The sequence below is a fragment of the Myotis davidii genome, unplaced genomic scaffold (assembly GCF_000327345.1).
Source record: "Myotis davidii unplaced genomic scaffold, ASM32734v1 scaffold32, whole genome shotgun sequence".
NCBI classification, from domain to species: domain Eukaryota; kingdom Metazoa; phylum Chordata; class Mammalia; order Chiroptera; family Vespertilionidae; genus Myotis; species Myotis davidii.
In genome coordinates this window covers 6,838,029-6,863,286 of record NW_006286587.1, presented here as the reverse complement: position 1 = coordinate 6,863,286, position 25,258 = coordinate 6,838,029, and the positions used below count along the sequence as shown (strand labels likewise).

Genomic DNA, 25,258 nt, shown 5'->3' with positions numbered 1-25,258 from the left:
AGGTAGCAAGAGGCAGAAGAAAGGTGAAGGTGGTGGTAGTCGAGGCAGTGATTATGGTGGAGGTACAGGTACTACAGGTAATGGTGATGCTGGTGGAAGTGTTGGTAGTAGAGACAATGATGGTAGGAAAAATGATAGTGATGCTAAGAAAATTGAAAACACATGTCCACACAAAAACTTATATATATGAGTGTTCATAGCAGCGCAATTCATAATAGCCAAAAAGCAAAAGTAATCCCAATGTCCATTGATGGATGAATGGATAAATAAATGTATTTTCCATATAATATTATTTGGCCATAAAAAGGAATGAAGCTCTGTTATATGTTTCAACGTGGATGAACTTGAAAACATTATGCTAAATATAAGAAGCTGGTCACAAAGGATCACATATTGTCTAATTCCATTATATGAAATGTTCAAAATAGGCAAATCTATAGAGACAGAACATAAAGTAGTGGTTGCCTATGGCTGGGGAAAGTGGGATGGGAGTGATGGCTAATAGGAATCAGTTTTCTTTTTGGGATGACATTATTCTAAACTTAGACTGTACAACTCTGAGTATACTAAACACCATTGAATAATATACTTTAAATAGGTGACCTGTATCGTAGGTCAAAAAGCTGTTAAAAAGTTGGGGCAGCAGTGGTGGTGGTTGTGGAGGGCTCAATTTTGGTGGGAGTATATTGGGTGGAGGAAGGAAGAGTAAGAGTTGATTGACAACTAATATACCTAAATCTATGTAGGGCCAAGTCTGAGCACTGCAGATTTTTTTCCATTCTTTTTTCTGTTTTCTGGAAAACTATATATCCTCCCACAGCCAACACTGAATCTACACACATGGATTTCTGAAAAAGATGATAAAAATCAAACCACATTCCAACTGCCATTGAAATTGTATCTAAAGGAGACGCGTTTGTTTTTTCCTTCCAGTGTCCTCAGCACACAGAATTGGCTTCTTAGGAGCAATCGGACAGGGGAGCCAGGTCTCCTCTTCCTGTGTGAGTGCAAAGTCAGATGGGGTCCATGAAGAAGTGAAAGCAGACATTTGGTGTCTATAATTTTTAATAATTTTAAACTAGCTACAAAATGTCAATCACTTCACAAACTGACAGAGGAGACAGAAGGAATTTAATATTACATGCTGTAATGATATTTATCTCACAGTTTATATTTCATTCATTTATATTATTTTTTAAAGGTTTATCAGCTACTAAACATCTCAGCAATTTGGTGTGCATAGCTCTAGATTAAGCAACAGAGAACTGTACTGATAACAAGTCACAGGGAAAACAGTGATTAGTAAGAGTCAGCCTTATAAAATTTACATCTCCACACTGTTTCACAGCAAGATTGCTTTCTCCAAAACACAGCCTTCAAAAGCAGAAAACAAACCCTATATTACAATCATTTGACATAGTTTCAGCCAAATGTTTATTTTGCCGGAAATGATAAAATGGTGAGTGTGTCAAATTCATCTTTTTAAAAAATTCTTTTTTTAAAAAGGATGATGATGATTAATAAGTCTCTATATTGACAGAAAGAAAGTGACACTACTGCAGTTTTGCTGGTATAAATTAATCTTGACAGTCTCGATACTGAACATGCTTTGCTGTTTTGTTGTTGCTGTTGTTGCATGTGTGTGTGTGTTTTCATCAGTATGCTACTGTCATGGAAAGATTTTATTAAGTAGGAATCTAAACTCTATTTAGTTCTCATGCATAAATGCATAAATCACATCACTTTTAGTGCAATGCCTGTTATGTAATTCCACATTTGTCTAATCGTGAAATCATAAAGACAGATGACAGCCAGGAGGAACCAAAGACAGCAAATTTTGAGAGTTTCAGAGCCCAACACCCAAAGAAAGGACCGTGGCAGTAGCTCTGTGGAATGTCACAGTTTTACAAGAACAATACTCTGTATTGAAAGAATCAACAGCACATTGAGCATTCCTTAATTGTTGTCATTCAGCAAACGCCACTGAGGAGAAAAAAAGAAAAATGAAACCCAAGACATCTTACATTGGGAGTTAGAGCCACCAAATGACCACTATATACAACCTTTGGAAAGAGAGAGACTCAGAAAGAACAAAAGACACAATAGTTTTGGGAAGTTGATGGATGACACAAGACAACATTTACAATGGAGATGGACTGGTGTGTGTATGTATGTAGACCTACTAGGTAATACCATGAGAAAAGCATGAAGGTGCTATCTTGCCCGACAGCATTTGGAAGAGAACACAGGTGGGCACATTTAACCGCTCCCCAGCATCTTTGTTGCACGTTGGTTGGCCTCATCAATTCTGGTTTTGTTGGAATCAGCCTGGGAAAAAGAGAAAGAAAAGAAAATTGAGGTTACCCATGAACATTTCATTCATCCTTGTGGGTCTAGTTCAAATGCCCCCTTTTGGGTGAAGGCATCTTGAAACTTCAATCAGAATTGACGATCCCTTTGTTTGTGTTCCCAGTCATTGCTTATGACTGTAAATGGACATGATCATGGAAACTTGATCTTAGGTCTCATGACTGTTTTCCCCACCAGAGAGTGTCCTTTTGAAGACAGAGTTATATCATTTATTTTCCTCTCCTGAAATGGCACCCGATGACTTCTACGGTAGGCAGTCACATCTGTTGGATTGAGTTGAATTACTACCACTAGTGTTGTTGGGTTCAAATCATGGATAATTTATTAGTAGTGTCACTTTGAGTAAATTACTTAACATGATGGGGCCTCAGCTTTCTCATCTTTAAGCCAGGGGGCAATAAAGACTACAGCTAATGAGAATGAGTGTCAACTATGTTTCATGCATCCAATTTTGGTAACATCGAGACTGACATCATCTATGAGGTGTATACAGTATTGTTATTAGCTCCTTTTTCCAAGTGAGAAAACCAGGAAGAGAAGATATAGGCAGTTTGTCTAAAGTCATAAGTCCCCTTAAATGTGGACACCAGAGTCAAATGCAAGCAGCCTAGAGTCTGAACCCACACTGCCTATCACTATGTTGCTCATTTTACGTCTTAGGTTTGCTGTGAGGACGAACTGCATTTATACACATAGTGTGCTTAGAACAAGGTTTTGCACGAATTAAGTGCTCGATATAGCTTACCTTGCTATTATTGTTATTGGGTGAAAATTTGGCTTGCTTTTGAGATGTTTAATAACTTTCCATCCCTATTTCTGAAGATTCACTCCTATGAGTTTGATAATTGTTTAAAAATGGATACATTTACCATAATCTGGTACCTAGATAAATCTCCTCACTGCTTGAGTTAGCTTTGCTGAGCAAACAGAATGAAACCCAGGGCTGCTACCAAACTCGACCTTTAAACACCAGAAAATAAATTATTTCTAACATCACTGAGAAACATATGAGGCAGGAAGTAGAAGCAAAGACAAAGATTCCAGGAAAACTGACCTGTTTTTCTATCAACAGTATTTATTCAATGATTACTGGTTTTGCATCTACTACTGTGTTTGGTGAGTTCCAATTTCTATCAAATTGGGTCTTCTTTATTCAGTTTAATTGTGAATTCCTAGGACACTAGAGTTATCCATATTCAAATAGCAGTTTGTGAGTGGAAATATAAATATTTCTAGGTTATTCATAACTCTGAATTATCTGGCAATGATTCCCTACCATATGTTTGGATTATCAAGAGTTGACTTTCAAAACAAGTGAGAGCATTAATTTTGCTTGATTGTTTTGATCTATAGACTCATATTTTTGGAAAATGATATTCTCTCCTATTTTACTTGGCTCTCAAATCTTCTTTCTTCAGCTACAAATCCTATCAGAAACAATGACACTTGGATGCAAAGGAAAATTACAGGCTCAGACCAATATGCAATGCTTCTGCAGGTTGAATTAAGCTATTTTTCCCAGCCTGAACTCTGAGAAAAGCTCAAATGAAAAAAAAATTATCCATTTCAAAATAGGTAGCATTTCTGGAGGCAAATGTTCTAGGACCTCTTGCATTAAAAATGCACCAGTGAGCTTCACACGGTGGGGCAAGAGGATAATTTGAAGTAGAGCGCAAGGCCACTCTGGATATCTTCAAAGGATTTGGAAGGAGCTGGAACAGACCTGTGTTCAATGAGCATCTGAATTCCACTTAATTCTTTCTGAAACATATCAATATTCCAGCCCATATGATATCTGACACAAAGGAAACCATTTTATTATTGGTGTAACAGAAGTAGTACTTTTTCCAAAAAAATCCTGAGATAAACTTCTCTTAGGTGTCTTCCTGGTATTTGGAGAATGCCCCTGTGTTTTTCTATTTATACTAGAGGCCCAATGCACAAAATTCATGCGAGGGGCTCAGTCCCCTCAGCCCCAGCTTCATCCAGAAGGTTGTCCGGAAGGTTGTTCGGCTGTCCGGTCTAATTAGCATATTTTGCTTTTATTATTATAGATGCTTTAGAACTGTGTTTATGGAATCCAGCCCATTCATCTTCATATTTCTATTTAGAAGATCCTGAACTTGCTGGCATGCCCAAGATTTGCCTTTGTGGGAAAGCCAAGATGCCCACTGGAAAGCCAGTAAGAGCATTAGAAGGCGCTATTTAGCCCACCCTTCTGAACACTCTGGAAATCTCGACTTCAGACCATGGCAGGTAGTTTTTAGGCCACAGCTGAGACTAGCAGAACTGGAGGCTCATTACCCATCATGGCAGTCAGTTCTGATCCCAGGTTTGAACTATTATTATCTTTCAGATGAGAAGACCAGGTGACAAAGCAGGAAAACTCTGTTGAACCCAAGATCTTAGTTTTCAAACACCATGTTTGCTAGTTGATAGGAGAATCTGAGGAGTGCTAAGGCAGCCTCACTATATTTCACTGGGTGTGACTTCTATCACTGACAACTTTATTTATTTATTTTTTAAAATATATTTTTATTGATTTCAGAGAGGAAGGGAGAGGGAGAGGGAGAGAGAGGTAGAAAAATCAATGATGAGAGGGAATCATTGATCAGCTGTCTCCTGCAAGCCCCCTACTGGGGATCAAGCCTGCAACCCGAGCATGTACCCTTAACGTAATCGAACCTGGGGCCCTTCAGTCTCCAGGCTGATGCTCTATCCACTGAGCCAGACTGGCTATGGCTCACTGATAACTGTAAACTGAAGTTTGAATATCTATAAGTTTTTTCCTTGGCAACAACTCCATAAAATATCTGATATAATCTTGCCCTATTTTAGTTTTCTGAAAGAATGGTACCTTTTTAAAAAATATATATTTTATTGATTTTTTACAGAGAGGAAGGGAGAGAGATAGTTAGAAACATCGATGAGAGAGAAACATCAATCTGCTGCCTCCTGCACATCTCCTACTGGGGATGTGCCCACAACCAAGGTACATTCCCTTGATCAGAATCGAACCTGGGACCTTTCAGCCCGCAGGCCGACGCTCTATCCACTGAGCCAAACCGGTTCCGGCAAATGGTACCTTTTTAACCTTATAATAAACAAGAGTGGGCAAAAGTAGGTTTACAGTTGTGAGTTCACAAAACAGTTTATTCTTGTAGTATTTATTATTGTATTACTTTCCATACAAATGACTGTAAACCTACTTTTGCCTACCTGCATATATAAATATCCTAAATTAGAAAGCAAGGTTTTTTAAAAAGGCAAAGTAATTTCTTGACCGTCCTTGGGGATATAGTGAATATTACTTTGTTTTGAACTCCCAAAATTTCATTATTAATCCAGATGATAAGAAAGGATCATTACTGATGGAATTGAATGAAGGCTGTTGTTGGGGTCATGAGAGAATATGAGAGAGACATCATAAAATTCTCTTTACTTCTACCATGTGATTTTAATTTAATCTTAGTTATGGGAGAGACCTTTGCACAACATTTCCTATTAACAGAAGTGCAAACATACATGAGAAGGTGAAAGTCTGTTAATAATTGTGAAGCTCATATAACATGTATCATTTGAGGGCCATGCTAGGTTAAAGTGGGTTCTAACTAAGTCATGTCCAGATGGTAATTAGTAGGGGTGGTGGTGGTGGGGGGAGGGAGCTAGTTATTCAAAGGCAACTAGACCCCTCCCCACTTCTTAAGCAATTCAGCATTCAAGGAACACTACAAACCATAATGGCTATTTCCCATTGTGACTTTGGATTAAACCATGTAGCTTCATATGTCTTTGTCCTTGTGGTAAATTGGGCCCAGAATGACAGGGTTTCCCAGAAGAATAAAGCTAGAATTGCAAAGTGGCAGAATTAAAGTGCCACTTGCCTTTCCAGGAACACTTTTTCTTGCTTCAAGTCCAATTCTATCCATAAAGGTTGACCCCTCTCTCTTAGTATAAGTTCTCCTCTGGAACGCTAATTGAGTTAGAGATACATTATCCCCCTACATCTTTGAGTGAACTACTTGTTTTTTCAAATCATTTTTCTGTTGGAAGGTAGTTCAGCAATTACTTCTTAGTTTATTTTTCTGGGCCATAATGGGTTAGGTCAGTTTGTGTTAGCTCCAGTGCTTTTTGAAGCTCTCAATATCATTCTAAAATCTATTGATTTGCTCAGCCTTAAAAGCTTCAGCATATCAAAGGCTCTAAACAATGGTAAATATGTCATGACTTGAAAAGTAAGTAAAGCACAAGCATTTTGCCAACCAGCACTGACATTTGTGTAGCTCAATATTGATCAGGCAAAATATTATGCAGTCAGATACTTTCAGTATGGAGCCCTTAGAATACAACAAGGCAAAGTGTTTCCTTTATGTCTACTCATTCCTTTTTCAAATCAGTGGAGACTGCTTGGGTAGTAAGAAACTGAGTATTTAGCCTTATGAGTCAAGAGATCTCAAAAACATCCTTCTCTGTTCATCAAAGTAGAATGACTTGTTACAGGGAAATTCAGGGGCTCGGGTGGAAAACTTCAATATCTTCCAGGGAATAAACTTATGCATTTTAAGATCAGCCCACTAGAATTGACACACAATTATGATTAAACCTATCATGTGTCTATTTTTTTCTTTTGAATTTGGATATTTTAAGAGATTTTAAGCATTAATCAAGATTCTACTGATTGGGGAGGGTTGAAATACAAGGATATAGAAACAATGTCAGATTTATATAATGTGGAATATTAGGTTTTGGTGTCCTTTTTATAAAGGCTTTCCAGTGTTTCTTTCTCTTCCCTTCTAATCTCAAGCCTCCAGACCCACCCCTTCCAATTCTACTCTTGCCACTCTTCCTTAAGCCTCTTGGTGACCCTATGGGCTCAGTCACAGAGCCATATCTGGTATCCTTGTGTGAATTCAATCTTGTCACATTATGTTCCTCACTTTGAAATCTGGACATGTTTATTGTTGGACTGGAAATGGAATCTGAGCCTTTTAGAACTATCATTAAAACTTTGGCATTTATAAAAATCAAAGCTTATATTCATCTTCTGCCTAAACTAAAATAATTACTCTTTTCCTCATTTCCTGATTTTATTCCTGAATCATATCCACTGACTAGTTCCTAAACATCCTTTAAAACTCAGTTCAAGTTCAATTCTTTTTTTTCCCAGATTTTCCCATCCTCTGAACCTGGAAATCTTCCTTCATCTAACCTTCTTAGCATTTTATGTGTGGCGCTCTCAGAGAATTACATTTTCTGTGGCAGTAAATTCATCTGGAGGCTAACCGCCTCTCCTTGGCTGTGAGTTTCTTGGCAGATGGATGGTATCTTTCTCATCTTTATATGTTCTGTGATGCTGAGCACACTGCTGGAAATAGAGGTGCCCTGAGGAATATCTGCTAGATTAAATTCTATCTTCTACTTACTTATCTGTTGCTGAATTTTTGTCTACCAGTGTGTCTGAATCCAGTGCCATGGTTTGAAGGTCTCATTATGCCCTTCACACTTTCTCAGTGTTTAGTTCAGAAGTAATGAACAATGGAAACTTGCTGACTGCCACATGCTTACCTTCTCCATGATCCTGTCGATCTGGCGATTCTGTGTATCAATTTCATTGCCCATATCCAAGGCCATGTGACGGAGGTTTCCAATGATGCCGCTCACCTGCTCCAGGTTTTCATCCATTTCATTTTCTCGGGCATCATTTGTTACCCTGGGAGTGAAACAGCAATTTTTAGTGGGTTAAGGATGAGAAAAAAAACAACACCTTGAATATCAAGGATCCAAACCTTAGGAAAAAAATCTATCAACCTCTAGATATCAATCTTATCTACCTGAAATCTCCATTCAATATAACATGATTTAGCTTTTATACATTAGAAAGAAATTTTTATTTATTTTATTGTTTTAGAAAACAATTTTAAAATGCATTTTAAACCCTCGAATTTCCATTTTTAAAGAATTTCGATTATTAAATAGATTACCTGTTAAATTTCCACCAACACATTATTTTCTCCCTTCAAATATTTACCCCAATTTTCATCTTTAAAAAAGAAAATTATTTTTAGTTGGGATGTTTCTTGGTCAGAGAATGAAGATGGAACTAGTTAGAAACTATATTTTTCTTTCTGAAATGTCAACCCAAATCTCCAAGAGTCAAATTCAAAATGAGAGAAAAGCTCATTGTGTGAAATCAGTAAATTCCTCTGCTCATCTTCTTCCCTATTTGGGACCAACATAATGTTCATTTCAATCTGCCCCTTAATCCCACTTGCTCCCCAGAACTCCACCGGGAACTACTTGTTCAAGATGACTTTTATTTGCTCAGATTTCAATGCTATGGGTTTTTTGGTGGCGTTGTGAATGGATGATTTCAAGCGAAAACAACTGTGCTAAAAGGTTTTGTTCCAGTTTGAGTGGGGAGAAATGAGTAGGTTCTCAAAGTGCCTTACCATCTTGCCATTTCTTTTTTTCTATAGCTCAGCTTGAGAGTGAAAAAGCAGTGAAACAGTAACTCTTTATTGCAAATGGTAGGTACTTACTCCAGAATATTCTGGCTAAATAACATTTTCCCAGTACAGATGGTGATGGGCTAAAAATGATCAGAGGGCTTAAATCCTCCCCCCATAATAACCCCCAATGCAGACTAGCCTGCTAAGTGTTTGAAAGCAACCTAGTCCAGAGAAAATGAAAGGGCGGACTTCCTAGCTTTTTTAGAAGAGAAGCTTATTTAAATGATCATCAACAGCTAAGGCATATTAGTACTTCCTTGTTCAGTGTTCTCAGCCCTGATTGGGCATTTTCTAAAAACCTGCAGATGCCTGGTTCCCATTTCTAGAGCTTCTGATTCAATTGGTGTGGATTTTGTCCAGGCACTTGTATTTTTTTTTTAATATATTTTATTGATTTTCCACAGAGAGGAAGGGAGAGAGATAGAGAGTTAGGAACATCGACGAGAGAGAAACATCGATCCGCCGCCTCCTGCACATCTCCCACTGGGGATGCGCCCGCAACCCAAGCACACGCCTTTGACCAGAATCGAACCCGGGACCCCTCAGTCCGCAGGCCGACGCTCCATCCACTGAGCCCAACGGGTTTCAGCCAGGCACTTGTATTTAAAAAAAAAAATCTCCTTCAGTCATTCTAATATGCAGCCAGGCCTGAGACCTCCATCTAGTTTCCCTGGGAGCAGGGAGAAACAGGAATAGAATTGTCACCTGTGAGGCTCTAGGTAGATATCTAGACCTTGTACCTAAGTGAGAGTGACCTGTCACTTGAACCTGGGTTACTGGTGGGCAACATTAGTGGCCTGGGTGAAGATAACTGTACAAGCAACTACCCTAGTTGCTGCTGAGTCCTGGTGTAGTAGCCTATAAAAAGAGATCGTTTTGTTTTTTTCTTTTCAACACCTGGAATATTTGTTACTGTATTTGTTTTCTGGTCTCCTGAAAGCTGAGTTCTGTGTAATTGGCAGATCTGTGTAATTTAAGATTTTTAAAAATTGATATTTAAGTTGGCTTTTGCTTCCAGATCTCAAAGGAAATGATTAAGCCAGGTATGCTCATTATTGTCTCTTTGCCCAGATCTGTTCCCTGACTGTTTCTCTCTGCCCAAAGTGGCTGACCTCTCTACAAGGGTATCACCCAGGTTTTCTCACCTTCTGACTTTCAGAGTGCTTTGCAAATGACCAGTGAGTGACTGGAAGGCAAGAGGAGGGAGGGGTTGGCACATCTATTGCCTGGCAATGGCTGCATTTCTCTACCCACAGCTCTCTCTCTTGTTGGGTTCTGGTAACAGCTCTCTTCTGTCCTGTCAGGACTCTTCCTGCTATTGCTAATCCATAAGTGCTTTACCATTATTTGTCATTAACCCCGTCCACACCGCTGTAACCAACCTCTTTAATAAGCTCTGTTCAATTAAACTCATGGAATGAGGTGCCTGTTTGCTGCTCATGTGATCATGTGACTTGCTCTGTCTGGAGAGACTTTGGCAAATATGACCCAAGTAAAGGCTTGATAAGTGCTTGTGAATTGGAGCCTGCCCCTTAAAATGCTTTCACCACCATGTAAGATGCCTGAGCTGTTCTGCTGGAGAGATGACATGAGTGCAGAGGCACTCTGCTGACACCCCCTGCCAACCCTAGCAGGTGTTGACAGCTGCAAACAAACGAGTGGGCTATGTTGCATCATTCCACACCCAGTTGCCTATAATGAATGAACCTAGGCTCTTGAAGAAATACCCAACCAACATACGGATTCATAAGTAATAAAATGGGTGTTGCTTAAAGAACCATTCAGTTTGGGGTTGTTTGTTACTCATAAATAGACAACTGTTACAGAGTTGGTTGTGCAAGGCTCACCTGCGGATAAAGCCACCGCTAATGGCCATCTGCTCCCGTTCGTCCACCACACGAGCAGGCTGGCTGGCCACCACTCCATCCTGATTGTTGCCCCAGGCTTTTTTGTAAGCATCACTTGACTTAAGCCTATGCAAAAAAGAGGGTGAGTGACAAGGCAAGATGGTGGAACGTCAAGCTCACAGCAACGGTTATCTCTTCAAGCCAAGAACCGAACCAAGCGAATGAGTTTTAAGTTGAGGCATTAGAGAATACCGATATATCATAATATGGACCCAAACAGTTGGCCACCACCATGCCTCAGCTACTCAGCATTTCATGTCCAATTGAGTCAATTGCAATTGTCAAGACTGTAACCTTTGCCCGCAATTTGTTCTTGTTTTGGCAGTTTAGTTAGATTTAAGACAAGGATTAAGGTAGCTGGAGGGCATTCAGTTCTATTTCAGTGACATGGTTATATTTTGAGACACAAAACACACAGGAAAACATACTGGCAGACAGACACAAAACAAGACTGCCAAGTAGAGTGTGTACATCACACCACAGCAACACACTGTCATCAAGAAGAACATACTCAACCAAGTTTTTACACACTATCATGCAGAATTCCGTTTAATTTCTCCCCCCCTCCCCACCCCCAACACATGTGCGGAACTAACCATTCCAACTCTGCATGAAGGACATAAAGGATTGGTGGTTGGCCAAGGGTGACGGTCTCTGAGTTGCCTCTAGCATGATCTGAATTAGATAATATATCGGTACTTCCAAACAGTCACCATACATCCAGAGTTGATGTACAAACCTTTGTCCACAGAGACAAAAAGTAAAAGAGGCGTAGTGAAATGAATGCAGGAAAATAGAAGAGAGAACAAGCCATCTAGCACCAAAAAGGGAAATCCCTCTACGTCTTCTTCATGCACCAGCTACAGGCATGAGTAGAAAGTGAAGCATTCTCATTTAAGCCAAACTACTCCAGAAGTTGACCATTCTCGAAAAAGGCACTAGCAGGGCAGTAATAGCCTTCATGAGGATTTGAAACGCAGTTTCAATAGCTTCTTTGTCGGGCTCAAGGGCAGGGTGGGAGTGAGTACAAACTCCTACTTCAAACTATCCTGGGATGTGGCAGGGGGAGTGGTCTGGAACTAGGGTGGCCTCCATGGGCCATATTTCACTGAGCTGCCTTGGAGAGAAACTTAAAATCCAGGCATACCTGTTGTGCCCAATAGGAACATGTGCAGCATATTTTGGTGGGTGTGTTGTTATTTAAGGCAATCAAAGATGTTTTTAGGTTCTTTGCATAGTAGAAACCACACTTTTTAGTCCAAAAAAATAAAAGAACTTCCTTTGGTCCCATTTTCACAATTTCTATTAAAGATATTTAACCCCCCACCCCTCGTTTTTACTTCAGAGAACCACAGCCATCTGTAGCTCTAATATTAATATTTGCAGATTGGGGATCAAACAACCCTGGAGACAAATTAGAAAACCATACAAATGAACCCTCAGTAGCTCCCACAATCTAGTGTAGAGCCCTTAGAGCAGTCAAAATTTACTGCGCTAAAGAACCGTGGGCCCACTCAGTGGGACAGGATGCAAAAACTAATTTAATGGAGCTTAGCATCTGGTTTTGTTTTTCCCCCCACTCCCTATCTCCTCCTTCCTCACATTAAAAGAAGTTACATGGACCTGGTGATGTTTTCTGCTATGTAAATGTCTGTTTTACCATCTTTGGCAAAGTCAAGAGGGTAGGAAGGTTTGCGTTTCTGAAAGAAGGCAAATCACTGCACTCACAATGCTGCACATAGACTCACATAACTGCCGTACATCTATCATAATCCTTCGAAACATGCCGAGACAGGGCGAAGCCCCCAGAGAGTCCAGGGCACCACCAGACACTGCATTGTGACACATGGTTTTTACAGCATTATTTACACACAATAGGGAACACTTCGGTCAAGCTTTGAAGCTCAGTGAGGGTCTCTTGTGCAATAAGGAATTGGTGCCAACTAATATGTGGAATTCACAGGGGCCATCATCTCATTCAAACATTAGAATACATCCTGGGGGTGGGGGCCTGCCTCCACCCTTTCTCCACACACAGTTAGTTGATAAATGGGAAAAATGTATCTTTTGCAATTATCACAAAACAGGTGTAAATCTCACCTGGTGGCAAGTAGCCACTAAAGACTATACAGTTAAATCTTGACTAACTGGAATGCTTTGAAATGAGTCATTTTGGTGAATTATATTAACTTTCATCATTAACAGTAGGCCATGGAGGAAAATTTTGTTTCAGGGGTGATTGTTGATTATCAGTTGGATTCTTGAGCCACTTTCCTGTCTTTGTCTTAGGGTAGTGAACGTGATTGAATCTTTTATTGATTATGCTTTCACTTGATGTATCTGATGGCCTTTACTCTGAAGATCAATCAACTCATTGTTTGGTCTTCTTAGATGTGGAGGTTATAGAATGGAGACTGAGTGTGAGAATCCAAATTACCTAGATTGCCCATTTACAATCCCTGATGTGATTTCTCCCTCCCCCCGCCCCCCTCCCCCCAATTTGTTCATTTGTCTCTTTTTGCCAGAAATGGAAGGAAGCAAAAATATAAATACATCTGAGGGTTCCAGTTAGCTAGATTCCAGTTAATCAGGCTTTACTGTAAATCGTTCTCTTTTTAAAAAAAGTTTTGAAATTATTTGTAAATCGAGCCCCTCCCCCTCCTAAACAGGAAGTGGGATATTTTAAATCAGCCTCAAAGTTTAAAGGATGTGAATGGTCATATAATCAGCTAGAAATGACATCGATTTCTATTCTAAAAGTTAGGACCAGGAGAGTTTTTAGGAAAAAAGGTTTCTGTTCAAAGGGAAATGGGAGGGGTGAGGGAGATCAGGTAATGGGTTTAATTTTCCAAATGCATGTTGGACAACCCACTCATGCATTTTTTCCCACTGCTAGTCAAATGAAACTATCTTCCAGAACCCTCATTTTCAGGTTCCTTCTGTTGCAAACCTTTATAACCACATGTCACATTTCTGCTACATTCCAAAAAAGCGTTGCAGAACCTTGAGAACAGTTGAATGTTTTGTGATGTTGTGCATGCAAAATCTACACATTTCAACATTTTGGCCAGTGTACAGGTAGATCTTCCAAGAGGAGGAATTTGGGAGGGATGGGTCCAATTTGGGTAAGGCTTGAGCACTTCTTGCTGAAGGGCTCCTCGCCTCTGCCTTGAATATAACTGTGGCATCTCTTGTCTAATTGCTGATCAGGTTTGGCAACTGGTGGACAGTTGAAAGGGTGAATCATTGTCATAGACTAATTTACAGAATGCTCACTTGGGCCAAATTACCTGTCGCTTGCTTCTGAAAAATCAATCCTTGATTTATGTGCGTCTCTTCTCCAAATTTATCTCCAGTCTATGCTAAATCTGCAATTTTGGCTTTTGGGGTCGGGAGAAAAGAAAATTCATTGGGTGTCTCTTTCTTGAGGCTAGTCTCTGTGTCAAAGTACACTTTCTGGAAAATGTTGAAATGTTCGTCTATAAAAGTTGCTGACAGTGAAGCTTTCACTGTAGTATGCCTGATTTTTAATGCATAGACAGTAACTCCCACTAATATCATCTAGGCTATGAGATGAATGCATTGGAGACGGTATTGATCTGTTCTGCATGCCACATGCTCATCCTGCCTTTGTGCCTGGCGGGAATGAGCTTGTCAAGGCTTGGAGATGGGCCTTGGGAAACCAAAGCTTCAGGCAGGCAGGCAGCACCTACTTGTTACAGGGACACACACAAAGCCCGCAGAATTTTCCTAGGTCCGTCAAATTCTTTTCTGCTTCTTTCATGTCCTTATTGATTTGGTCCATCCCTTCCTCAATGCGTTCCAGTTGTTCTGATTAAATACAAGTATTTTATCCCCACAGAATGAAGCAGATGGAAAAGGACAAAGAAAAAAAAGACAAAACTTCAGACATTCACTTTGACATTAAAAAAAGGAAAAGAAAGAAAGAAAGAAAAACTGGACGCCACAGATTAGAGCTGGTACCCAGTACCTACTTGTTACAAGGACATATGAAAAGGCCACAGCATTTCCCTAAATCTTTTAAATTTTTCTCGGCCTCCTTCATGTCTTGGTTGATATGGTTCATGCCTTCTTCGACACGATCGAGTTGTTCTGGTTAGGACAAAGGGATGACAGTGTGGAATGAATTTTTTGGGGGGGTTTCCAACACAACATGAGAAATGACTACGTGAAACAGAATTTGAAAGAGAAAGATATTACAATGCATTGTCTGAGAGGATGCATTGCTGTCGACTGTTTCAGGCTGCCCTACACAGGCATGGGTGGAAGGAAACGAACAAAAAGAATGCTCAAAATAGTTTGCAATTCAGACATGACAGGATGGGGTAGGTAGGCCTGTTTGATTCTGAATATCCAGGAGAAAAAACACAGCGATTCACTTACTCAGATGCCAGTGAAATCCAAGAGAATGAAAAACGGTGTTATGTTAGGCATTCAGGTTTATTGCTACTAGACAAAGTATTTGTTTCAACCTTAAAAATGTCTCTATCTTGATTTTAAGCATCCTCAACCAAATAAGGTTAGGAAGTAGGATCCATCTTTTTTCTTTGGGGAAAATAATAACTAAAGTGATAATTAGCAATAGTTTACAGATCCCCCCACCCCCCAGCAGTGGCCATCTAGCCAAAGGCAGCACATGGGCAGCTCTCAGTTTTGAATACTTAATTCATAGCAATTCACAGAAGATATAAAAACGGCACCATCAGCACACAACGTTACAAGTACTGGGACATTTCAATTCATCCTCTCATCCTATGACTTACTTGCTATTAAGGCTTTGGAAGGCATTTTACATCTCTGCCCCCTGATCTCCCTTTCTCTACCATGGGGGACATGCTAGATCCCATTGCCGGCAGAAAGCAGGGAAGATGAGTGCATGAGTCTTTGGAGGAGTGATGGATGGGAACATAGAACAGTACTGAGTCATCGCTGCCAGCAAAACTGACCTTGGTGTACGAGAGACATAGATCAATAGCCATGGAAGCGAATTGTGCTCCTAGGTTGCCAGAGTTACATACACGAACTTGGTTAATTTTTCAAAAATTGTGTCACCAAATTGAGTCAACTACAAATTCAATGAAAAGATTTTTAAAACAGCTTTTAAGACCATTACAGGAAGGCAGAAATTGGTTGTCCAATTACAAAACCTAATTATCCTTCCTTTCCTCTTTTCATCTATACTTGCATGCAAGCATGCCTATGCTTCCGGGAATAAGGGCAGGATTAGAATTAAACTGATAAATACATTTCTGGTCTATAGGCATAAATACTCACTTAAAAACAATTTCACATTAAATGGTACAGTGGAATTATCATCCTGAAAAACAAAGGTTCATTAGTGACCCAAACTGGGGAGACTGTCCATTTGGAAAACAAGAGCCTGTTGTTTTCTCTTTTGTGAGGTTGAAGAACAGAATTCAGATGATTAGGGATGTGCTGTTTCTGCTATGCTTTTCACATGACCAATAAAAACAAAATTTCAATGTTCTTCAGCATTGAATAGTTGGAAGAATAACAGTGTAGTACTGGCGACCTTTTGCTGAATAAATATAGATATAGTAAGAAGGTCTTTAAGAAAATCCTAAAAAAAAAAGTTCAAAAAGAAAAGCAATTATGTACATCCCAGAAGATTTTGTACTGTTTAAAAGAATTCATTCCAATTTCCTTTAAAAAATGCAATAAATTAGTTTGTAGATCAAATTAATAAATGAAAAGATTGATGAGGGGGAACCAATCAGCATCATCAAAAGAAAAGCCATGTTAAGTTCAGATGAAAACAGGGGTACTAAGTCCCAATGGGATACTTGCTAATGGCTTCCTGGTATGCCGGGTTGAGATGAGATTGAAGGAGAGTCTGGGCTCAGAGGGGAAAAAGCCTATTGGACTCAATTAATGACAGCTGAAGTACATACAGATTTGTATTTGCTCTTGATCAAAATATTAACTCTCTGACTCTATTTCAGGAGCCCCACTCGTTGTGCCTTCTGGGGTTGGGAGATAACAGAAAAATTGGTCCACCAGCATTGGGCTTCCGAAGTAAATAATTCAAAATAAAGATAAAAACAAGTGGGTCCAAATCCATATTCTGAGAGCTGGGTCCTGCCATGGCTGCTGACTTGCTCGGCAAGGTGCATAGCTAAGAGAGGATTCTGAAATGCTTTCAGAAAAGTTGATTCAGAAAACTATTTTATAACTAGCTATATTGGTTGAGTATATCTTTATACACAATTGTTAAGTCAAACACTTCATTTAAAAATATTATGAAACCATTTTCTCACAGATGATTCTAATATTAATTTTTAGGGTGTACTGAATTATATTTCTGGATATGTTAGCCGTATTGTGACTTCATAGCACACTAATACTTTCTATGAAGACATTTCTAGGGAAATGCTTGAAAATAACTGATATCCTCACTCCATCCTGAGGGGCACAGCAGCATCTCGGGAGCTGGTGCAATGCATTGTCCAGGGCTGACTGCTCCTTTCCTCCCTAAGTTTGCTTTCTGGCTTGTTTCTCTTTATTCTTGTAGCTGGGGAGGAGAATAACATTTTGGGTCAGAAGAGGTATTCCAGGAGATAACACTATTTAGATAACACTTGTTGGGGCAAGAACTTGAACTTTCTTCTGTCATGTTTGGATGACTGGTGATTTGTGATGGATCCACCGATGGCAGGATACTCAGGGATCCAAGTTTAGACATCTGTTCTACTAATCTTACTTAAGTAAGGCATTATGGGGCCTTTAGAACCCTCTACCTGATCAGAAATGGTGGAAGAACAGCAAACTATAAATGCTATTGGCCAGTATGCAAGCCTTCATGAGTATACCCAGTTAGAAGATAGATGCTGCCTGTGTGATTTTCATTTTGCATTGATGAGCATATGGAAACCATTTAAATAAATTTAAATAACCACATGTGGCTGCCGCATTGGACAGTTGCAGCTTTAGTCATTCATTTCATATTTGTGAGTGGACTTCAGCGAGAGGGATGTTCTCTCAAATGCTACCTTGTAGTGTCATGCACCTTTTCAGAGAGTCAGCAAGTGCTCGGAACGAGGCTTGACTTCGCCTTTACTCTTCCAGGCAGCGGTTAATAATTTTACCGTTTAGAGTTGACCCCATGGGATTTCCCTAAGAGCTGCAGCTTCAGCATCAAAACAAACATAGAACCCAGCAAAGACCACCAAAAGGAACAAGAGATAAGGAAGTGAAAGGTTAAGCCATCCCACATTAGTGTTAAGGTTGTTCCATGGGAATTTCTCTTGGAGGAAAGAAAAGTCCCAGGACTCAGGACATTGCCAGGGCCGTCTGTCATGCTCCTTGGTGTCTCCTGATACCTGGGTATAAAATAAGAATCCAGTAAGGAATATCTGAGTGCAACCATAGAGCTGGACAACCTGGGATGGTTCTTCAGAAGGACGGCTGTTCCCAGAGACTCCTGTGCAGCTGCAGGATTGAAAGGGCCAACACCTTTGGTGTTCAGGCACAGACAGAAGTACTAGAGCATCACTGGAGAGAAAGTTTAAAGCAGTTACTGATCTAAACAACTAAACACAGCATATGCAGAATTAAAATGCATTTATGATGGCAGTGAAGACCGTTGTTGCCTTATGCTCATTTGTCATTTTAAAAGGTGCTCATCTCCTATTATAGTATAATTGGAATGTGTGAAGTGCATTTAACTGAGGAATTCAGCAGTTACTGTGGGGTAGCCACATTACTAAGAATAATATATTTTTGCATTTGTATGACAATTTCGGCAATGTTTTTCTCTATATTTTTTTCATCAAAGTACAATGAACTTTGCAACTCAAGTAAGCATGCTATTACCTTTCTCTCTTGTTGATGTCAGATGTTATTTTCCATGTTTTTATGTCAGTGCTTTATAGTTAGGGGGGATAAGAGAAATTTTCCTACACTTTTGCCCAACCTTTCCTCCTACTGCAATGCTCCCTTTCCCATCCCTTCACATACAAACTATTAACTATAGAGTTAATAAGGTGGAACTCCTAATTACTTAAATGTATATATATCACCTTAGCTCTGGAAATGAGGTACCATTCTTCTATATGGGCATCTACTGCTTAATTTAAAAACAAACAAACAGTGTTTTAATGTATCCCAAGTTTCCAAGTCTGGACCACTGTTACAGAGATCAAGCCAGTAAATCTTATAATTATAGCAAATTCATTGGGGTATTTCTGAAGACTGCCACCACCATTTCCTCAAAATACAATTCCATTAGACTCCTTTATTTGCATATATATATTTTGACAATTTGTATATCAAAATTGGTGGGAGGAAGCTTTGGGGTTGATTTTCAAAAAACTTTTTTTCTTGATTTTTATGGATTGATTAGTGCATATTTATTGAAACACTTGAATACAAGTAAATAATATAGAACATAAGTCCTTACATGATAGCCATGAGGGTTTGCCCCTCAGAGGTCCCTTTTCCAGGGACCCTGCCGGGAGGAGTGTAATTAGCTGACACCTCCAGCTGCTGCACCTTTGGAATCTGCCACAGCATTTACATGGAAGCCATGCTCTTCCCAGGATGCTTCTTGCCAATGGCTGAGCACAGTGGGTTTACTAGAGCTGAGGCGTTCCTGCCCAACATGAGGCTGTTCTCTGGGGAGTCTTTGCTCCTGGGCTTCCCATCCACCTGGCTGAGATGTTCTCAGAGCAGAACTGCATTTGAGACCCTTCCCACCCAATCCTGATTCCTCCCTTCTCTTCTCTTGTGTCAGATCCACATCATAATCAGAAGGCTCTCCCTGCCTACTACACCTTTCCTCAGACCCTGCCTGTCCACCAGCCCTGTAATTAATGATTGCAGAATATGCATTTGTTATGGTCATACCATGATTCATTTGGTTGGTCTCCCCACTGACAGAGAGTTGGGCTGTTTCCAGTTTTATACGATGACAGGTAAGGCATGTACATTTTTCTTTATATAATTGTCAATGGTGCGCCTGTAGTGTACAATGCTGAGTGGAATGCTTTGGTCAAAGATGGGTGCACTTCACAATTTGAAGATATTATCAAATTACTCTTCAAACATTTGTTATTAGTCTGTAGTGCCCATCTGTAGAACGAGAGTTTCTGTTTTCCCAACATATTCACAGCATTGGTCATTATAAATTTTAAATATTTGGGCCAATCTGCTACAGAATGGTACCTCATTGTTGCTGTTGCATGAAGCATGGTTTCATATGTCTATTTGTAAACTGATGGTTTATAAATTTACATCCATTTTTATTTTAGTTTTTTCTCTTTTCATTGATGATATGCAAAGGCTCTCTGATTTTAGAAAAATGCTTTATGTCTCTTACCAGCATGGCAAAATTTTTCCCAGCTTGAGCTTTATGCTTCGAGTTTATTTATAGTACCCCATAAACAAAGATAAAAATATAAAACATTCTTAACAACTTACTTACAAGTGTATTTATGATCTCCAAAACACACTTGTGAATAAGTTGTTGTGAGCTTTATATTTTTACCTTTGACACCATAAAGCATTTTTTGTGATTCTGAAGAATTTTCTAATTCTTTCATAAAGTAAGAATAAAAATTTTCTTAAAAATTGTTTATTATGATAAGAATTCAGAATGAAATCAGGTAACTAACTTGTGGCTTAAATGAAACAAATCATCACTGTATGACTACCCATATTGAGACAAAGAAGAGTTTGGTATTATCCTTCTTCATTCCACCTTAGAGATGCTATACTAAAATGTTGGCCCTCTGATTTTCATTGTTTCTAGAATCCCCATAATTTTAAAAACAGGTCTAATATTTCAATTGGTTCAATTTTCCATTTTCCTATGATCTTCCCAGTTATTTAAAGCATCCCCATAATGATTTGGAAATCAAAACTGCCAGCTACTGAATTAGGATGGTCAAAGGAAATGGATGGCGTGATATGTATATAACGAATAATTTGAAGAAAATAAAATTTATCGAAAAGAGTGGGAATAAGGGAAATAAGAAAATTCTCACACTGTCCAAAATACTATCATTTTAAAAATCAACCACACAATTTTTGCTTTAAAAAATCTGTTACCCTACCATATGTAACAGGGAGAGTAGTGCTATTCATTTAATCATGAGGGCCTCAACATTTCCATACATTTACCTTCACAATCTTTTCAATAGAAAAGGAAGGCAAGATGATGAAAACGCTAGAATCTTCACATTCATCTATGTGTTTAACATGTGGGAAAATGACCACCTGTGTCTGCACAATTTTTTTTAATGCACTTTATTCAGACGAGAAATTGTTCTTACTGAAGAAATCTCAACTTACCTCCTTGTTCATCCAACATAACCAAAGTCCTGATACCAGCATCTTTACTCTATATTCCAATAATGGTAGCAAAGTTGAAAAAGAGTTAGAGAGAAAAGAGAGAAAGATAAATCAGTAAAGGGGATAATTAGTTCTATTAGAAATGGAAAATGAAGAAGGTCCCAAGAAAAAGAGGGAGGAAATGCGGCAAGAGTTTAGGGGCTCAGGAGGGACTCAGAGGGATGGGTTACCTATGGACTTGCTCTATCAGGGATCCTCAGGGTAGAAGAGGGAGATATAATTCCATGTAGATAGGGCTTGGCACAAAATTGGAATACACATACTTAATACTATACTGGGATTTTATATTGGGAAATAAAAACACCTGCAGTTTTCATAACATCAACCACAGAAAGCTAATCTTACAAAATCTTCTAGACTAAATCTTCTCTGGCCTGATGTATCAGAAAGTCTCCATCAGCGAATTGGGTGGGGTAGGGGGGAATGCCACATGGGGAAGATGTGTAAGAATCTTGGGGGCAAGATTTTTAGGTTTACCAAAGGAAAGGATTGCTTCACAGAGGTGGAGAAACACAGCTCAGAAGAAAACTCACTCTTCTGTGAGATTTAGAAAAGGATTGGCAGATGAGAAATAAAGGTCATTCTCATAAAATAAGGATTTCAGAATAATCTAAAATAAATCTATTTCTTATTTCAGGTGAAATCCGAATTTCTTTATTCTGAAACACAATTCTGCACAGTAATGCAGTATGAGAAAATAATTCATTCATGAGCTTTCTTGCAGTTCTTTATTACAGCTCTCAATGGAAGTAAAGACCTTCCGTTCCACCGGGTAACTGTTAATAAGTATAAAATGGCATTGCTTACAGTTTGAATGAATTGTTTTGTTTTGTTTTTCATGGAAAGCTCCTGTGTCTCCTAGAACATAATCTAAAATTAGCCATCTCTTATAGCCCCATTTATTTTCTACTGACTTATTTTAAATAAGAAAGAGAGAGATGGTAGTAGAGGTCAACAGAGGATTTTTAAAAATAGTATTTTAACAATTCAATTCTAATAGTGCTTCCAAAAATTAAATAAAACACTAAAAGCGATTTTTGTGAGCTTTTATAATTGCCCATTTCAGAGAATGGGTCCAGCTAACTCTCCCAGACACCGAAGCCTGCCTGCCTTTTAAAAATAGTTGGATAGGCTTCGGTTGTGAAATCAGGACGCAGTCTGGAGAGTGACAGCTCAGGAGGACTTCAGGGGTCATGATCAGCACAGATTCTAGAGCCAGACTCTGCCCTGGAAACCTACTGATTTCATTTCTGAGCTGTGAGACCTCAGGCAAATGCCTTAATTGCTCTGTGCTTTAGTTCTCTCATTTGTCATATATAATAATAGTTACTACGTCATTGAGTTGTTGTGGGAATTGAATGAGTTAATATGTGGCATGTGGTAGATTCGGGCCTGGTCTATATTTAGCATTACTGAAGTGTTTATAAAATAAATACCTTCAGAAGATGCATCTAGAGCAGGATATCTAGGCAACCTAAAAATAACATTATTACCCTCTAGCATCAGAAGCTTCTAGACCACTACTTCTCACATTTAAATGTGCAATGAGTCCCCTGTTTAGGAAATACCTTGTTAAATGTGGATCCTGATTCAGTAGGACTGGAGAAAGCCTGAGATTTTTGCATTTCTAACAAGCTCGCTTGTGCTGATGCTGCTGGTGTGAGGATTGTTGAGCAGCAGGATTCCAGGCCCCAGAAGACATTTCAAAATCTCTTTCTTAAATGTGTTGTGAATGGACATTCATCTACACTAGCCTGTATTTGAATGATTTCTATGCCTTTTCCTGCAAATGTTAGCCATTATGTATGATGAGAAATTTTAAAAAGCAGATGGCTTATTCAGGCATGTGGATGTGACAATGCAAGTTCTGGTGAGCCGAAGAGGCATCTCAGAGCAGCAACTCAAGGCTGTGCATAAGATCCTGGTTCCATTCTATTGGGGACAGTGGGTGGGAAATAGGTTAGTGATTTCAGTTTGGCCAGTTCTCATCTGTTTATACTTTTTTTGATATGTTATTATACCCTTTATTTTATACTAGAGGCCCAGTGCACAAAAATTTGTGCACTTGTCGGGGAGGGGGTCCCTCAGCCCGGCCTGCGCCCATTCACAGTCCAGGGCCCCTTGGGGGATTTCCACCTGTCAACTTAGGCCCACTCCCCAGGGAATCAGGCCTAACTAAGCTTGCAGTCAGATATCCTTCTGGCAGCCAGGGAGCCCTCGGGGGATGTCCGACTAAAGGCTTAGGCCCCCAAGGTCTCGGGTCTAAACCGTTAGTTGGACATTCTTAGTGCTGCCACGGAGGTATGGGGCCCAGCTATTCCCATGAGCTGTTAATCCATGCAATACCATGAACAACATGGAAAGGCTTTTGGGTCTTAATAAGCGTCCCAGATATTTGTTCGGTCACCACTTCCCAAATTTGACCCATAACATTCTTCAGAAAGCAGAAGAGAGAAAATGCAGTACTGGTAGATGGGGGCTGAGTCCTGAGGGTCAATATACAGTGATTACTTGGTTTGTGAACTAGTGGTATCTGGGAATTCTTTTTTTTTTGTTAATCTTCACCCAAGGATATTTTTCCATTAAATTTTAGAGACGGTGAAGGGAAAGGGAGAGACACATTGATTGGTTGCCTCCTGCACATGCTCTGATAGGGACTGGGGATCAAGCCAGCAACTGAGGTACATGCCCTTGACTGGAATCGAACCTGGGACCCTTTAGTTGTGCTCTTACTCAGCCAGCAACTAGTTATGAGACTGAGAGAGTCGCCTGGCCTTTGGGGATGTTTCTCCATCTTTAAGATAAGGGTAGAGATGCCATATAACATTGGTGATTAGTAGGTTGGTTCATTCACTCCCTTGCTCACTCATTCATTCACTCATTAGGAGTTTATTGAGCCTCCATTCTGCTCCAGGCACTGAGGATAAGAGGTAGGTAGACAAATGCATGGCTTCTCAATTGTGCTTCACAGTGAGAGACAATCTGGTCAGGTGGGAGGAGCGGGGATCTGGGAGTCAGTTACTCTGAATCTAGATTTACCTTTAAAATTTTGTTTCTAGAATCACCTATTCTGTTTCTCAGCTTTCCCAGCTTTTGATGGTAATAGCAATAGCTCCTTCACTTCCCAGACTACTCAGGAGGATAACATGAGCTATGGAATGTAAAAGGCTTCTACAAATTCAACTCCACGGGAGACTGGTTCAGAAAGGAGTACATTAAGAAAAAGGACTTCATTTATAAAGACTCTCAATCAGTTTAGAATGAGTTGCTTTTATTTTTATTTGTTTTCTTAGATCCTTCTATTTGTGTGTGTGTGTGTGTGTGTGTGTGTGTAATTCTCAAAGCAAAAAAGGAAATATAGTATGGTGGACAGGAAGTTAGGTGCTGTGCATAATAATTCACTCTGGGATCAGGTATACCTGAACTTTAATTTCATCTCTGCCATTTGCGTTTGTGTAACTCATGCAAGTTACTTAAGCAGTGTGTACCTCCATTTCTTCCTTGGTAAAATGGAGATCAAAATACTGTAGTTATACTCAGATTTTTGATAGCACAGGAGGTGGGTGCCTCTAACCTCGGCATTGTTCAGGGGTCAACTGTAGTCGTGAAAAGTGGCTACAAGGATTGAGTGAGATAATATATGCTTAATGATGATAGCTTTCAGCACAGTACCTGGCACATAGTAGGCTCTCAATAAATATTAGAGTGTACACATGGCTTCACTGTTTTGCTGACAGCTTTTATCAAAATGACTGGATTGTTCTTTGCAAGAGAGAAGGGTAGGCCTGGGGGCAATATCTCAGGGGAGGCAGAACATTATTTTCTCCTCTTCCTTAGAGATTATTATGTTTTAATAGCTGAGAATGAGAGGAGGCGGTTCTATTTTTGTCTTAGTTCAATTCTTGGTTTCTATTTGAAGTTGCTGGGGTAATTGTCAAAAGCAGGGCAGTTTGAGATGTGGGGGATTTTTTTTTCCGTTTTCTCCCCCTCTATGTTTTTTTCCTCTTTTTGTAGATGAACTAAAATCATATTTGTGGAACATTTAAAAGTCTTTCTTTTGTCATTCTGAGATGCTTTTCC

General features: G+C 39.5%; 1 protein-coding gene across 4 annotated transcripts in view; it reads right to left on the bottom strand.

Annotated features, from left to right (window-relative positions):
* Positions 1-1,047: 1,047 nt before the first annotated feature.
* Positions 1,048-25,258, bottom strand: part of SNAP25 (synaptosome associated protein 25kDa) — a 79,472-nt gene continuing 55,261 nt past the window's right edge. For 3 of the 4 annotated variants that reach the window (XM_006758087.2, XM_015560276.1, XM_006758086.2), the window contains 5 exons: positions 21,119-21,167; positions 14,500-14,617; positions 10,727-10,852; positions 7,936-8,080; positions 1,048-2,328 (listed from right to left, as the gene is read on the bottom strand). In XM_006758087.2, coding sequence (XP_006758150.1) covers positions 2,260-2,328; positions 7,936-8,080; positions 10,727-10,852; positions 14,500-14,617; positions 21,119-21,167 — 507 coding nt within the window. In that variant the 3' untranslated portion in view covers positions 1,048-2,259. Of the gene's footprint in view, positions 2,329-7,935; positions 8,081-10,726; positions 10,853-14,499; positions 14,618-14,781; positions 14,900-21,118; positions 21,168-25,258 lie in introns of all 4 variants that reach the window. The other variant, XM_006758088.2, reaches the window with a different exon arrangement.